The sequence below is a fragment of the Convolutriloba macropyga genome, chromosome 15 (assembly GCF_964194025.1).
Source record: "Convolutriloba macropyga chromosome 15, txConMacr16.3, whole genome shotgun sequence".
Classification (NCBI taxonomy): Eukaryota; Metazoa; Xenacoelomorpha; order Acoela; family Convolutidae; genus Convolutriloba; species Convolutriloba macropyga.
The window spans coordinates 27,435,368-27,451,021 of NC_134482.1; the positions used below are offsets into that span (position 1 = coordinate 27,435,368).

At 34.6% G+C, this 15,654-nt stretch overlaps 1 protein-coding gene across 1 annotated transcript in view; it reads left to right on the forward strand.

Annotated features, from left to right (window-relative positions):
• The window catches only part of LOC142354137 (tRNA wybutosine-synthesizing protein 4-like), a 58,575-nt gene that overhangs the window by 39,493 nt on the left and 3,428 nt on the right, over positions 1–15,654 (forward strand). The window contains exons 6-7 of the mRNA XM_075406404.1: positions 6,439–6,917; positions 8,173–8,440. Of these exons, the coding sequence (XP_075262519.1) occupies positions 6,439–6,917; positions 8,173–8,440 (747 nt within the window). The remainder of the gene's footprint in view (positions 1–6,438; positions 6,918–8,172; positions 8,441–15,654) is intronic.

Consider the following 15,654-nt stretch of genomic DNA (forward strand, 5'->3'; position numbering starts at 1 on the left):
TGAGCCGGCAAATTGAATTGTCTTTGTTTAGTTAATTTTTAAAAATTGAGAAGCGAGTAGTTTTGAAGTGTGATTTTTTCTGACTGCTTTTTAAGCAGTGTGATGTGAGGGTTCACCAAGTTTTCAGTTTTTACAAAAGAATTTTTGTTTTGTGCTGCAGTTGGACTATGTTTTCAACGTTTGTCTCTCTATTTGTTTCACGAATGGTTGCTGATCTTAATAGTGTGTTCTAGTTTTGTATGACAATATTTTTCACAGCCCTCAATTGGCAGCAATTATTATTACTTTACACTTTTTAATTTTATAGGTTAATTGTGCATTTTTGATTTTCGCCGGTACATGTGTTGTTCGATTGATGATTTTTTGGGTCTATGAGTTGGTACTAGTAGATCTCGGCAATATTTTTACTATATTTTTTGAGTTTTGCTTGTAGTTAATTGCTCCCAAACGAACTTCTTAACAATTATATTAGTCCTGTTGGTCTTTTTTTAAGCAATTTTTCACTTGACTGATTTTTTTGTCTGACCGATTTGACTTTTCGTCCTCAAAAACAGGATAAACAAGTAGTGCCCAGCGGGCATCAAGTTCTATTAGAGCATTTCAGCTCACTAGTCTCCAAGTATTCGATTCGCAAACTGTTCTGGGCACATGCTTATGGTGTGAAAGGCGGTACTTAGAGGTTGACCCCACCCCCCCCCCCCCCTCCGTCAGCCCCCCCCCCACTTCGCCCCATCCCTACTCCTGCAATTTTTTCAAGCCGTAAGGGCCTCGTGCAGTCAATAACCCCCTTCAACCGCTGTCCTTTTACCGTGTTTTGCCTGCAATTTTTGTTGACGTTGTCCTTTTTCCCTCAATGGGAGGGCAAATGGTAAGCTCCAAATTGATGTATGCATCCTAAAAAGCCGTAATGTTTACGCTGATTAGTTTTTTTAGATAAACCGACGTCAATACTATTGGTTTTTTAAAGAAGCAATAAGCAAAATTGTGTTTTGTTTTCAGATTTTCGTTTTTTTTGGGAGGGGGGATGTACGCGTTTATGCTTTTTTTAACTGTTTGGGATCTTGTCCTAATTTGATGTTAGACAGACAGGTCTTGCTTTTTTGTTTCGGCCCACTTTAATGGGAGGAGGAATTATATACTCAAAAATGTTTTTTTGGTTAATTTTGACTGATCGATATAATCATCCTAGAGAGTTGTTAGTGGTATCATTGGAAAGCCCGTCCAGCTCAGAATAAGGAAGCAAAATGATTTTTTTTTGATTTTTGCTTTTTACAGGGAGTTATCGCCGTTGAAAGTTTCAAGAAGAGGAGACGCTTTTTTGTTGTTTTTACTCACATTTTCCGTATTTTGACCAATTTTTTGTGAATTTTGCTTAAAAAAATGTTAAGCGTTAACCGTAGTTGGATCGATTTTATCTTTAAAGATAGGAGAAAAAAAATGTAAGCTTTGTAAGCTCACAAAGAGCAATAGTTGTACTGGCTTCAGGAGTTTTCTGGAATTATAAGTTTGCAAGTTTTTTGCAAATTTAAACTCGATAGTTATACAAATTGTTTTATTAATAGCCGCACAGCGATAGCTCGGGCTATTATTGGCCTTCTCTTGTTTTTTTTTATTTCGTCGTCATGATTTTTGTTACGACCATATGATGTCACAGCCACTTTTTGTTTATTCGTTCATGCAATTTTAACGGAATTGCATGTGTGACGTCATTTTTCGCTCTTAGTGGAGCGAGTTTTTTGTTCATTCGCGTGATTAAATTTTTGGTCACACTTGAATTACCTCACTCTCAAAAATGACTTCCTCAATTTGAAATTGACTTATTTACTTTCATTCAGAAATAAGGTCAAATTGGTGTGTGTCACTCTAAATGAAGGTTATTTGAGATCAGCTAATAGAGGCAGCAATAACTTTGTCCAGATTTTTAATCAAAATATAACATATCAGCCTTCAATGAAAAGACGAATTTTTTGGTCTGTCCTTTTTACTGTTTTTTTAGACTGCCGATCTACAAATCTATTGCGGCTATTTTCTGGCAATCTGCCAGCTATGTTTTTTTTTGAAATACTGAAAAATTTTGTTTAATTAATGATCTCTTTCGCAACCATTTGAAGAATTGGTTTTTTTGTTAGACGCGCAATAAAATCAGGGCTAATCTTGGTCTAACCCTTGATCCTTACGGTAAAAAATCAGATTTTAATGGGGCGTGGCCTTTTATTCAATTTATTTCCGCATTAATAGATTTCATGTGAATTACTGACAATATCGAATCAGGGCTCGATTCTTGTCAAATGCTAGCTACTGAAAATGAGGCCTAGCAAACATATATTACGGTTTCAGAGTTAAGCTTATGGTTTACATGGGTCTGGCCAATTGTTTTCGTAAAATTTATTTAATTTCTTATGTTTTGCTTTCATTTGTTATACTTTTGTTATCCAATAACTTAGTCTCCCCAATGAAAGATCTATTTGAGTTTTTTTAGTAGGTATAAGTGAACCTAGACAATGCTTTTTGTTGTTATCTAATTTCTACGACTCTGAGTATATTTGTTTGAAGAAAATGTTGGTGAACTTTGCCACTATTTTATCTTTTCTCAACTTCTGTGCCGTAGTCTCAGTAAAGCACAGGCGGAACCTCAATTCCGCAGAGTTATAATTTTTTGTTTGTAACGGTTTTATATTTAACTAATGGTTTCTTGGTTTTGATACTGGAGTTTTCAATTTTTTCCTCATTGAGCATAATTGCACATTGTTCAGGTTCATTTTGTGTCCTTGTCGATTTAACACATTACTGATAGGTCCAATTGAAGGAAAGCATAATTGGGAAGTTGCACAGCTGTGAAAACAGGTGCAACTTAATTTGCTAACTGTTTTCCTTGAATAGTTTATCCCTTTGGGATAAGACACAGCTCTCTCACCTCGCAAAATTTTGTGCTTTTTATTGTTGCTTCGGTTTCTGTTTTTTGTTGTATGCGTTGAGAAAAAGTATATCTGAACTGTAATTGTTTCTGATGAGTAGTTTATGCTTTTGGGCTGAGACACATTTCTCACAAAGTTTTGTGATTTTTCAACCATTTTTTTTGTTATTGTAGGGACATATACTGGATATCGATTTGTCTAAATTGCTTCCCCAGGACATATAACTGAACCTATTTAAAGATTTCAATTTGTAGCTATTTGTTTTAATGGCTTTAAACTACCTTTTCAAAAAGAAAAATTCAACTATCTCCTTTTTGCTATTTTTTACGTCAACATGTTACTCAATCTCACTAATAAGCGGTCTCAAATACTTTTGTTGAATCAAGCAATTTTTTTTCTCTGTTCGTGATATGTTTTGACTGATGCGTTCGACCATTTAATTTGATAAAAAAAGTTTCAGATTTTCATGTTCAGTTTATGGGTTTCTTTTTGTTGTCAATTCTCCGTAGCCTTTTTTTTATAAAGAGCCAGTGATGTTTATTTGAGAAGCAAGTGATGATTCACATTTCTTCCAGATAACATCTTATAAATGTAATACCTTGAACACTGTGGTGTCGTAAAATTGTCAGTGAAGTTTTAGTTTCTGCCCGTATTTGTTGTTTGGTGCTCTCGTGACTTAGTCCTGTCAAAAACAGGCCCAATTGGCTTACTGAGGTGTTTCAAAGAAATCCATCTCTTTTTGTTGAAATGTTATGTGACTTTTGTGACTTTTGAAAATGTTTGTTTTCGTGAACATTTCTGGATTGTTGAGCTTCGACATTCTTAAATTGTTTTTCGGTCTATTAGCTTAGTGTCTGTAAAGACAGGTCACAACCCGTTTCCAGTGAGCTATTTCATCTATATACCGGTTTTAGTTTCAACCATTTGTTTTTAGGCTTTGTTACTACAAGATTTTATAAAATGATTGAGTTTTTAACTTGTAGTTTTTGAAGAATTTTTCTTTTCAAATAATAACTTTGATTGTAGGTCCCATTGGCATTGAAATATTGCTCAATTTAACATATTTATTGCTTTCAGTGACAAGTTTGTGGTTTTAACGGTCTCACTGCCATTTTCTCACAAAGTTTACATGAACTTTTTGCCAGTTTTTATCCTTCATTTTGTAGTCGCATTACGTACACCTGATAATGACGGGTCGCAATTGGTTGATATGGAGATATAAATGAACATTTTAGTGATTTCATTTAGTTTTTAATGATAATAATCACTTCCAAATTAATTGTTTTCAAAAGTTGAAACTTATTTTTGAATTTCGCACCTTTTTGCTTTTTGTCGACCTGTTACCCAGTCGATTGAGGACAGGTCCCATATCTTGTCTAATGGAGTATAGGTTAACTTGTTTTGTTTAGTTTTTATGATTTCGATTTAATTTTGTCATGATTTTTAATGTAGACATCGAGTTGTTGTCATGATTAATGTTTGTTATTTGATTTCTTGTATTGTGTTTTCCACTAGTCCCACTAACAACAAGTTTCATCGGACCTCTAGCGTGGCATTATTGTATTCTACTAGTGGTTTGCTGAACGATATGTGTGTAATTGAAAGATTATCTCTTCTTCTGTTGGTTGCCAATGAATCCAAGGTTGCCAATTAATCGAAGATTGTGGATGAGCGGGGTCGGAACATTAAATGCATGCTTTTTATAGTCGAGTTGTATGCCAATTTTGATGAAAATAATTGGGAGCAAATTGTGCTTTATCTTGACTTCAGAAAAGCATTCGATACTCTCAACCATGCAACCCTTATAAGTAAACTGGCCTATTTCGGATAAGACCTGCAGTTTGGAAGTTTAATTAGATCATATTTGGCGGACAGATCCCAACGAGTTTGTGTTGATGAAAACCTTTCGGACATTGTATCTACAGGTACTGGCATTCCCCAAGGAACTGATTTCGGACCACTTGTTTTTGGTTTATATAGACGATATGCTATCACTTCCCAAAAATTCCTCCATTGGTACTGCTTTGCAGATGATACCAAGTTGGTGTGCTCGTCAAATGTTTTTAAGGACAGTCAAGAGGACATCAATCGATTGTATAATTGGTTGCAATCTGACAGCTTGAGTTTCAATACATCAAAATGTTCTGATATCCATGGTTCAAAGACAACTACTGGTGACTTGTTTTAAAACAACGAAAATTTGAGGAGAGTGGAATCAACGCCCAGTCTTGGCATTGAAGTTACTAGCTGTCTGAGATGGGACTTTCACATTCGATCAAAGCTAAACAAGGCAAGCAGAACTTCAGTGACCTGAGGAACATTGTCCCATAAAATCTGTCGAACAAAGTTAAATTCAACCTGTATTCGGCTTGTGATTTGTCTGTCGTACTCTATTGTTCTCCTTCGTGGCATGCCGGTCTAACTCACTTGCGATTACTTGAGAAGTTTAACGAAAAATGTTTGAGCTGGTTTTATGATAAAAAGAGCTATATTTATTTATTGTTGGCTGCTGACGCGATTCTCATCGCATATCAGCTTCAAAACATTGATCTGAAATTTTTTGCGCTACCATTGCTACAGGAAAAAGTTGTATTGCGTTGGAAAAATGATTCATTCTTAAGGAAAACAACAGATCTCTACGCAGTGAAAACAAACATTACTTGGTTTCTAATTGCCCACTCAAATCGGTCACTGAAACATCATTTTTTAACAGAGTAACTCTTTTGCTCAACGATTTTATTGATGCTAATTATGTAAACATTTTATTTCCCCCTGCAATTATTTAATAGCTCTTAAAGGGCTTCGTCGTCAGTCTACGTGATTTGAAATTTGATATATCAGGAACCTGTAGGTGGTCAATCAAATGTCGCTGGGCCGTTGGCAGATGTTAAACGTATCTCAGAGTATTTCCTTTAAATCAAATTTTTTTACCCAATTATTTAATAGCTCTTAAAGGGCTTCGTCGTCAGTCTACGTGATTTGAAATTTGATATATCAGGAACCTGTAGGTGGTCAATCAAATGTCGCTGGGCCGTTGGCAGATGTTAAACGTATCTCAGAGTATTTCCTTTAAATCAAATTTTTTTACCGCTACCTTCTGTAAAGATCTTTTTTGGTACTGTCAAAAATCCTCCAATGGTAAAAGTCTTTCACTACTAATGCTACTACATTACCGAGCCTCCTTGTTCTTTTCTTATATTGTAATTCAGGACTTGTCTTAACAAGTTTTTTATTTTTAGTTATACATCATTTGTAGTTGTCGCGAGATACCGCCTGCCAATGATGCAAAATATTTTACTGCGATAGCACCTTTTATCATGCTGATTTAATAATTTTACTTCATTTTTTTGCACTTAACTCGATTCAGGGAACGACTTGGCCTCAATGCCTCTATCTATTGAATCTTTCAGGGCATCATTTTAAAAGCGTATTAGTTTGTTCATGCAAGCTGTTGATCACACACTGCTGGGGAACTGATTTGTTCTTACTGAGCTAAGCTAGACTTGTAACAAATTTTTTGAAGGTGGATATTGGCCAGAACAGTTTTGGAGTGGTGGAACTCAAAGACACCGTTCATTGGGACGAACTTTGCCCACACCCCTGTCCCAGGTACAGACACGCGAGCACCGTTCTCAAAAGAATGTATCACACGGTTGAAGAGAACCAACTCTTAATTGACGGAGGCAAAGATCACACCGAGAGCTTTTCGGATGCTTATTTGTACGACCCTCTTGTGAATTTGTGGACCCAAGTTGAATTTTCATCTGATAATGATGACGATAAGAAGGAACCAGTTTTGCCTCCCAGACATTCTCATAGTATTTGCTGGTGGAAGGATTCCACTTTTATTCTATCGGGCGGAATTATGAACAACAAAGAAACAAATGCCAGTCACAAATTGTACAAACTGACGTTCTCGTTTGGAGCGTTTTGCAATGTGGAAGTGATGGCTCGGAATATGTTGCCAGTCTTTGGACATACCTCTCATGTTTATGTTGAAAAAGGAATATTGGAATTTTGTTAACACAATTATATTTAAACGATCGTGTGTACATGTAAATCTATATAGCTTTCCTTAACACCAGAAAAATTTTTGTCCTCGTTTCGTACAAAAAATAGAAATAGGACCGGAAATATTTTCTTACGCAAAATGCAAGTCTCAAAATTTTTATTTTGTTTGCCTACGCCCTGTGGATCTTATAGGGCTGTCTTGTTAGATCTTGAAGAAAATACTAAAATTGGAAACGAATCTTGGTAAACGTTGCACTCGTTGTTTTCAATTGATCTCGAAGAGAAGCAATTATTGTAAACGTGTGTGTCTTTTTACGACTCGAAAAATATCACTGAGATTCAACAGGCTCGAAGAGGAGTATTGAGGTTCTGCAGTTTTTTTAGCTAAAATCATGACTTGAAATTTCACTTTTGTGTTCGCACATTGACTTCTGTTTTAAAACGTTGACTTCTGTTTTCGAACAATTTGAATTTAGAAAAAGGAGCTTAGTTTGTACTGTATATTGCTTTTTTTATATATTTTTTTTCATATTTCTGAATAGGTAGGGTTAGGTAAGAGTTTTTTTTTGAACGAATCTTTGAGTCGTTTTTCGGTATTCTCTCGCTATGTTATTTTACGCAAAGTTTTCGCCTCACAGTTTTTTTTTCAAGTGACTTACGCGCTTGACTTTTTGCGTGATCTAAAATTCTCTCTCAATCGCAATTTCATTCAGCTGACCTCAATTGGCGGCAATTTAATACTAAATTTCAAATGATAAGTGCGCCGAAATTAGTGTCATTTTTTCACTTTAAATCTTAGTAGTTGTATATAGAACATATTAACCTCTATTGAAGTTATTTGAAGCCCCCTAGTGAATTTTCAGTCTCATTTAGCCCCCCTCCCGACTGAAGCAGGTTGCAACTGATTAGAACTTTCACTTGTCGTTCGAGAGCAATTCTTCCGACGTTAATCGGTTTATGTTTATGCGATGTTTATGCAATTCAAAGAAAATTGGGTTGTTTTTGAGTCATTCTGTCATACGTATCGAAGAGAGTTATGATGATTCTTTGTATGACTCGGCTTTTTATGAGTTATTATGATAGTGTAATTTTTGATAAGCAATTTTTTGATATGCAAATTAAAGTCGTAAGTTGACTAGGGCGGCGATTTTCTGTTGCACAATAGATATAAATTCCATTCTTATATATATGTTTTCACCACATCATCTTTAATGGAAATAATCTGTTATTAACAAAATTCTCTAACAGCTGAAGACGACGATTCAAGTGACGGCATAGCAAACGAGTGGCTTGTAATTGTCGGAGGGGCAACTCCAGTCAGCTCTTACAGTCTAATTCAAATTTATGATCTGAGAAAGAGAGAGATGGCGAGGATTGTACGAGTGAACGATAGTATTCTGATCAACCACACAAGTCATATTCTAAGTCACAGATTGTACATTGTGGGCGGTGGGGGCAATATGTTCTCGTTTGGGACCTATTTCAACAGTCGAATCAAGATTTACTCAATAGAGGTAAGTTTTACAGCTAACTGACCTCTATCCCCATTACAGACATCCGATCTTAGTTAGTTGCTCCATCTGTTGATGGAATCCCAATTGCTCTTATGAAACATATTTCGATGAAGCGATGAAAATCAACAAACCGAAAATGAGGTACCCTAATGTGTCCTTGATAACTTCTTAATAGCCGCCTCTGCCGGCTATTATAGCGCTCCTGTTACAATTCAATGAATTTGAATTGTGTTCAGCCGCTGTCTTTTTACGACTCGAAGAGGAGTATTGGTGGAGCGTCGTCTTTTTATCGGTGTATTTGAAACAGGAGGTGAAAAGAAAGTGTTTGGGTCAAATTGGTGAAGAGTAGTGAGAAGAGAAGCGGTTTTCTGTTCTGTTCTGTTTGCTGTATTATTGAGAAAGAGTGAGAAAAGTAGGTGTAAAAAAATTTCGTTAAGCGAGCAAATTTTTTGGATCACGTGAAAGAATTTGAATTGTATTCGGGCGCTGTCTTTTTTTGGTCTGTTCACACATTTTCATGATTTTTGAAGTCAATTTGGAGTAGTGATTTTGGTCACGCCGAAACAGGAAGTGGAGCGAAAAAGCGAGTGGTTTTGCGGCGTGAAATTGTTTGCTTCAATTTTAAAGTAGAGTGAGAAAACTGTGTTTGAACAAAAATTCGCTTCCTCGCTGGTGGTTTTTTTTTGTTCACATGTGGCAATATCACTTTGACTTTTACTGTTTTTTTTTATTTTTCGATCAGAATTTTTCTGAATAGTTTTTCCAATCCATTCATAGTTCATTCTAGGCCTATTTTTTGTTTGAAACAAATTTTCATTTCTCGCTAGTAGTTTTTTGCTCACATGCGGCATTTCGACCTTGATTTTTCGGTTTTTTTAACATTTTGATCTGATTTTTATAAAAGTGGTTTTCCCAATTCACTCATAGTCCGTTCTAGGTCTAGTTCTTTGTTTTATTAACTGAAAATTCTTTGAATTGTACGCCAGGACTTGTCCTGCTATTTTTTTAAATTTGCGTTACCTTTTGATCAGGTTTTTGGTTTTAAATAAGTCACGTTTTACTTCTGACTTACTTCACTCACTGTTTCAACTGAATATATTTTAAATTCTTTTATGCATTCAATTATTCAATGTGGTGAATACTGTCAAAGTCAAAAGATCAAAATCAAAAGAGACGGGGTACACCGATAAAGCCCTGTCATTGAGAATTAGGTTATCAAATTTCATTAGTGTTTGCTAGCTGACATTGGTATTAAGCTTGTTAGTTTTCAATTTAGAAGCTGAATTAGGTATAGTTTTAGATTTCAAATGAAGTTCCACGACAAATTAGAACACCTTTTTTACATAAGTCACGATTTTCACGTTTGACTTCTGTCTTAGCTCACTCACTGTTTCAACTGAATTGATTTTTAATTCTTTTATGCCTTGAATTACGCGATTTAGGGATCACGTTCAAAGTCAGATGATCAAAATCAAGAGACGGGATAAACCGTTAATTCCCGGTCAAAAAGTCCTCGAGAATTCGAATACCAAAGTTCATTAGTGTGTCTGCCTGCTGAAATCGGTATTAAGTTTATTAGATTTCAGTTTAGAAGCTGAATTAAGTATAGTTTTAGAATCTCACTGAAACTGGACTCCAAATTAGAAAAAAAAACAGAAAAAATCAGTCGATTTGTCTCTTCTTGTTTTTTTGTTTCAATCCCGATGCCCAACAAGGGGGTCAACGGCGGCTATATTCCGGCAATCTGCCGGCTACGTTTCGCAGTTTTTGTACTTTTCTTCAAGTTTATGTAGATTTTGGGGAGTCATGTCGTTCAAGTAAGATGTTTTAAGGGTTTTGGAGGACTTCGTGATATAATTTTTGCTGATTTTGTGTTTTTTTTGAAGATAAGTGAGTAAGTTTAAGCAAATTTTGTATTTTTTAATTTTTAAATATTTTTGCTCATTTTAAGCTTCTTGCTTTACTTTTTTTGTTCAATCTGTAGTTGTGATTGAGTTGGTAGGTTTTGCTCCTAAAAGCTATCATTGAAGGCCAGCAACTGCGTTTTTCACTTAAATGAATAATACAAATTTCTTTATTTTTTTTTCGTTTTTTTCCGTTCTTTGCATTTTTTATTGTTTAATAAGTTTTTGCCGGGTGTGGGCTGAGTCAATGCTTGAACAGAAGCAGTGATATTATTTGTTCGTTGGATGATTGATGGGAAATAGCATTTCAACTTTTTATGGATAATTTTGTTCAAATGATTTGTCAAATTTTTTTTTGCTACTGTCCTTTATTTATTTTTCCTTTAAAAGTTTTTCTCTATATGAACTCTTTGCCGCCTCTTCTGTCAATTAGCATTCGTTTTTTCATGAGAACTGACTGTGTTGAAGGATTTTGTTCCAGTAGTTTTGGAGCCACAATTTGTAATGAAATTTTTTATCAGGTTTTGTTGTCAGTTACTTTTCCGTTGTTATTTCGCCCTTATTGTTTCAAATTGATTATTGTTTTCAATTTTGAGGTTCATTATGTTAGTTAGGGTATTCAGTTTTTTGTCCGCCGCTTCGTTTCTGGAACTCTTCCGGCTATGTTTTTTTTAAGATCCGTTACACACTTTCATGATTTTCAAGTCAAATTATAGTGATTGCGTTCACGCCGAATCAGGAAGTGGAGCGTTAAAGGGAGTGGTTTTGATGCATGAATTTTAAAGTAGAATTTGAAAGCGGTGTTGGAACAAAAGCTTGCTTTCTTGATTATGAGTTTTTGTTCACATGCGGCAATTTGACTCTGATTTTTACTGTTTTATTTTTTATTACTTTCTTTTCTAAGTGGTTTTCCAAATCCATTCATTGTTCATTCTAGGTCTAGTTTTTTGTTTAACAATTACAATGCTTTGAATTGTTGGTCAGGAGGCTTGCCTGCTATGTTTTTTTAAACTTCGTCATACTCAAGTTTTTTTCGCTTTAACTTAGTTCACAGCTTATTCAACATTTTGCCTAATATCTTCTCGACTTCTCTTACCTAGTTTCACTCTTCTCTCATTCTGATAAGTGTTTTTAGACAGCATTTGCTCAGCAAAGGAATTCAATATAAACAGATTCTGTATCAAAAACCGAAGTCAGAAATATAAACCGGATGATCCCATAAAGCCCATATTTAGATGCCCGTTTCTTGAACTTTGTTCTTAGTTACAGTCTTTTATGCTTATTGTTATTGATACGAGTCCCTATGTTGTCTCACTGCGAAACAAGAGTATGTTCAGCTCCAGAGTGACATCAAAATAGTTCGCACTTTAAAATTGTTTTCGTACAAAAATAATTTTTTTCATGAGCTATTTTCCTGTTCTTTCCTTCCCAATCTTGGTTATGAAAATAAACGGCGGCTCTTCTGCTGTGTATATTTTCACTAGTGGGATATATGGCCATTATGTTTGTCCTGTGGTCTTTAATTGTCGCGAAGCGATAGCTGAAGCTATTATTGGCCTTCTCTTGGTTTTTTTCTCGAATACGAGTATTGGTTTTCTTGAGTTTTTTTAACAGAAGTGCTATCGTTTCAGACGGTGACTGAAAAACAAAAGTGATATAAAATCTGTGCAATTTTTTTTCTGAGAGAGAGAATTTTTTTATTATGTGCTGTGTTCACTCGATGACTTCGACTTTCAAAACTTTTTTGAAAGAATTGTTCATCTAGATAACCGTTTTTAGCCGTTTTTCGTTCAATTGAACAATTTTTCCTTCGTAATTTGGTTTTGTAGAATTGTTTTAGTCGTTGCTTTAGTAATATGTAACCCTCTGAAATTGATACTACAGTTTTTTTGAGAGCCTAAAAATGCGTATCCTATGTGAAATGGGCACATATTTCTCATTTTTTAGTTAATTTTTGGAATTTTTTCTGTGATTTCTGCTTTTCTGGCCTTTTTTTTCTGTAATCGGACTTAGGTTTAGAAATGGGTGCACATGGCATTTTCCCCCTGATTTTTCATGTATTGGATGACTCTGTCTAATGTGAGGTATTTTTGTTTTTAAAATTGTATATGTGCTAATCCGATTTTGGCAGTTTTGTCCAATTTTCCCTAATTTTTTGTCTGTATTTTGGTTTAAGTTACTAGAAGACAATACTTCTTTGCTTTTTCAAGAATTGCATTTTTGTTTTACTTCTGTTTGAATTAATTTTGGCGTTGAGTCTTGGAATTCAGAAAAATTTTATGTGCAATTTTAAAATTTTTCATTTTTTCAAAATTGTTTAATATTATTCATAATTGAAATCTCTTTGCACTTTTTTCGGTACAGAGAGATAGCTACGTGGTGGTTTTGTAAGTATCGAATTTTAAATAAAGAAATGTTATTGTTTCTCTGCTTCATTTTTCATTTTAATTTGTAAGTTTTGAAAATCAAATAGTCTTCTTCAGTTATGTTTTTTTTTTGTACAACATGCTTGTTTTCACCACATTTTAGCATGTATAGTTCTGGTTTTGTTACGGGTTGTTTTGTTTGCTCTGTTTCAATCTTTTGTTTAAATATTTGTTGATTTTGGCCTGTTTCTAAGTTGTTTTTTAAAATTTTTTGGTTTGCAATTTGTTTCATTTACATAATGCAGCACTGAGAATTTGATTTCGTTTTAATTTTTTGACCGGTTTTTTTTATTTTCTGGCAATTTGCTCGGAGGCTCGGTTTTGGTAATGATTTTTTGCTTTTGAGTGTTATTCTGTTTCTTTTGTTTCTTTCATGATTAATTGTTTTTTTGCAATAGTTTGAACTCATTTTGTCTATGACATCTCCACCAAAAAGTTACATTTGTTTTGTCGTAATTTCTGTGACTTTAAAGCGAAAAAGTTCATTTTCTTGAATCTTAAATATCGGAACTCTTTTTATTTGAGAAAATTGGTTTAATTCCTAAGAGTATTATCTGCCCAATGTCTGCACAATGTTTCACAATGTGTCTTTTGGGTAGCAGTGTTGATTGTTGAGTTCTACTTCTTTAACGACTGGTATCGTGAGATGTTTGTTAATTTTTAACCTTTTTAGTTTTTGAGTCTATCCGTTTTTGACTAGAATTTTCGCCTTTTTTTAACGGTACCCAATGTTTTCAAAAATTATTTCAAGATCTCAGCGAGTATTTTTTAGAAACAATTAGGTCTTTTATTTTAAGTAGGTGCTCTTTTATTTTAATGCTGCATGATGGCATAATTGTTTTCTATTTTAACTTGTTCCAATGATATCAACGCTCAAATCTTTCTCTATGGCAGCAGTGTAAATGTTACCAAATTTTTGTTACGACCTCTGCTTTTTACACCTTTGTTCATGCAAATTCAACTGAAAGGCGTGTGTGACGTCATTTTTCGCTCTTAGTGGGGGAGTTTTTTTGTTATTTTGCGTGATTAAGTTTTTGTTCACATGTACACACGTTTTTGTACTTACCTCACTCTCAAAGACGACTTCCTCACTCTCAAATGGACTTTTCTGTACTTTAGTTCAGAGCGATATGGTCAAGTGACTGTGTCACTCTAATTGAAGGTTATTTAAAAGCAGCTAATAGAAGCAGCATTAAGTTGTTCAGATTCTTAATCAAACAACATCTCAGTTTTTAATGAAAAGAAGATTGTTTTTGGTCTGTCCCTTTTTATATCTTTTTGAAACTGCAGATCTACGAAGCTATCGCGGCTATATTCTGGCAATCTGCCAGCTATGTTATGCATTTTTTTTACTCGATTGAGTTTTCATGTGACGGCTTTTGTCCTCAAAATGGGATGAGCAGGTATAGCTAAGAGCTCTTTAGAGCTTTGCTAGTCTCTAAGTGTACAATAGTGAGAAGTCTACAAGATAGCTGAGAAGGCATAATTTAATGATGTGAAGGGCCGTTTTTTAAACCATCGCAGGAGCCTCGAAGTATGCCTAACAGTAATAAGGTAATAAGTGGCAACTAGCAGCATCGAAAGGCACGCTGAACGGTTTTTCAAATAGGTTTTTCCCCTAAATTGACTGAATTAGTCTTCTTTGAAAAGATTACTGATTTAATTTTAAAATTGTTTTAATTCAGTTGAATATTCTTGCGGTTTGATTTTGAAATTAAAAAGCAGCTTCCTAGCTAAACTGTGAACCTGAATTTGATCAACAGGTCTTGTTAACGTGCGTTTGCTCATCCTTTACAGTCTTCTCTCATCGCAATTTTTGCCTAATTGATTTATTCATAAAATGGTATCATAAAATTTGATAGGTTTCTCTATATTATTTACGTATCAGCGTTGTTGTTTAGCAGAATTTGCAAGGATGCAACCACATTGTTAAAAAGTTGATGGCAATGGTCGATGGCATAGAAGTTTTGCAATGGACTCTTGCGATGGCATAGAAGAATTTTTTTATACAAAATACGAGATTTTATCAAACAGAAGCAAAGATTTGTAATTTAACACAAAATCGAAAACGAAAGCGATTGATTATATATAGCTAGCCATTTAACCATTTAGCACAAAAACTATTGTTTTTACTGGTTAGAGGTGAAGAGAGATGAATGTGACCGAAAACGAAATTGTTGTTATTCTCTCTTCGTGAGGTTTGTGTGGTAGGATGTATATAGGAGTCGTGAGAAGTGTAAAGTCGAGTGAACAAAATCTACGAATATGACGCTTATGTAAGGGTCATAATAATTAATCATGCCCCGGCAAATTCATACTGGCCTCAGAATTGTTGTGAAGTTTTTAACGAACCAAGAAGTGTCGCTACGAGTAAAAAACATTTCCAAAATCCAGCATTGCTTTGTAGATTGCCAATTCAATAAACTCTTGAACGATTAAATTTAATGTTTGTTTTTGAAAGCTGTAAATAATTTTCAACAACTTGTCAGTATGATCTGATGGTTAATTCAATCTTTTTCTTCTAGCATTGCTTTGTTAAATGTCATATTCTTGATGCTGCCTCAATTTTTGTTTCTGGTTCTCAGTAAATTTATTTCCTTGAACTCCAATGGTAGTCGGTTGTTTTTAGTATGCGCTAATTCAAGAAGCTCGCTTTTTGTTATCGTTAAAAAATAACTAAATGCAAAGGCTACATATTAACATCGAAAAACCTATCGCCTGCTAATTTTTGACGTTTGTTTCATCTCCATCTCCCAATGTCGACGTGCATACAAAATTCCTTGAAATCATACCAAATCCTGCATGGTATGCACTTCTAAATTATTATAGATGATCATACACTCCCTGCATGGATGGTTATAGGAAATGCGCTGATTTGTATGAT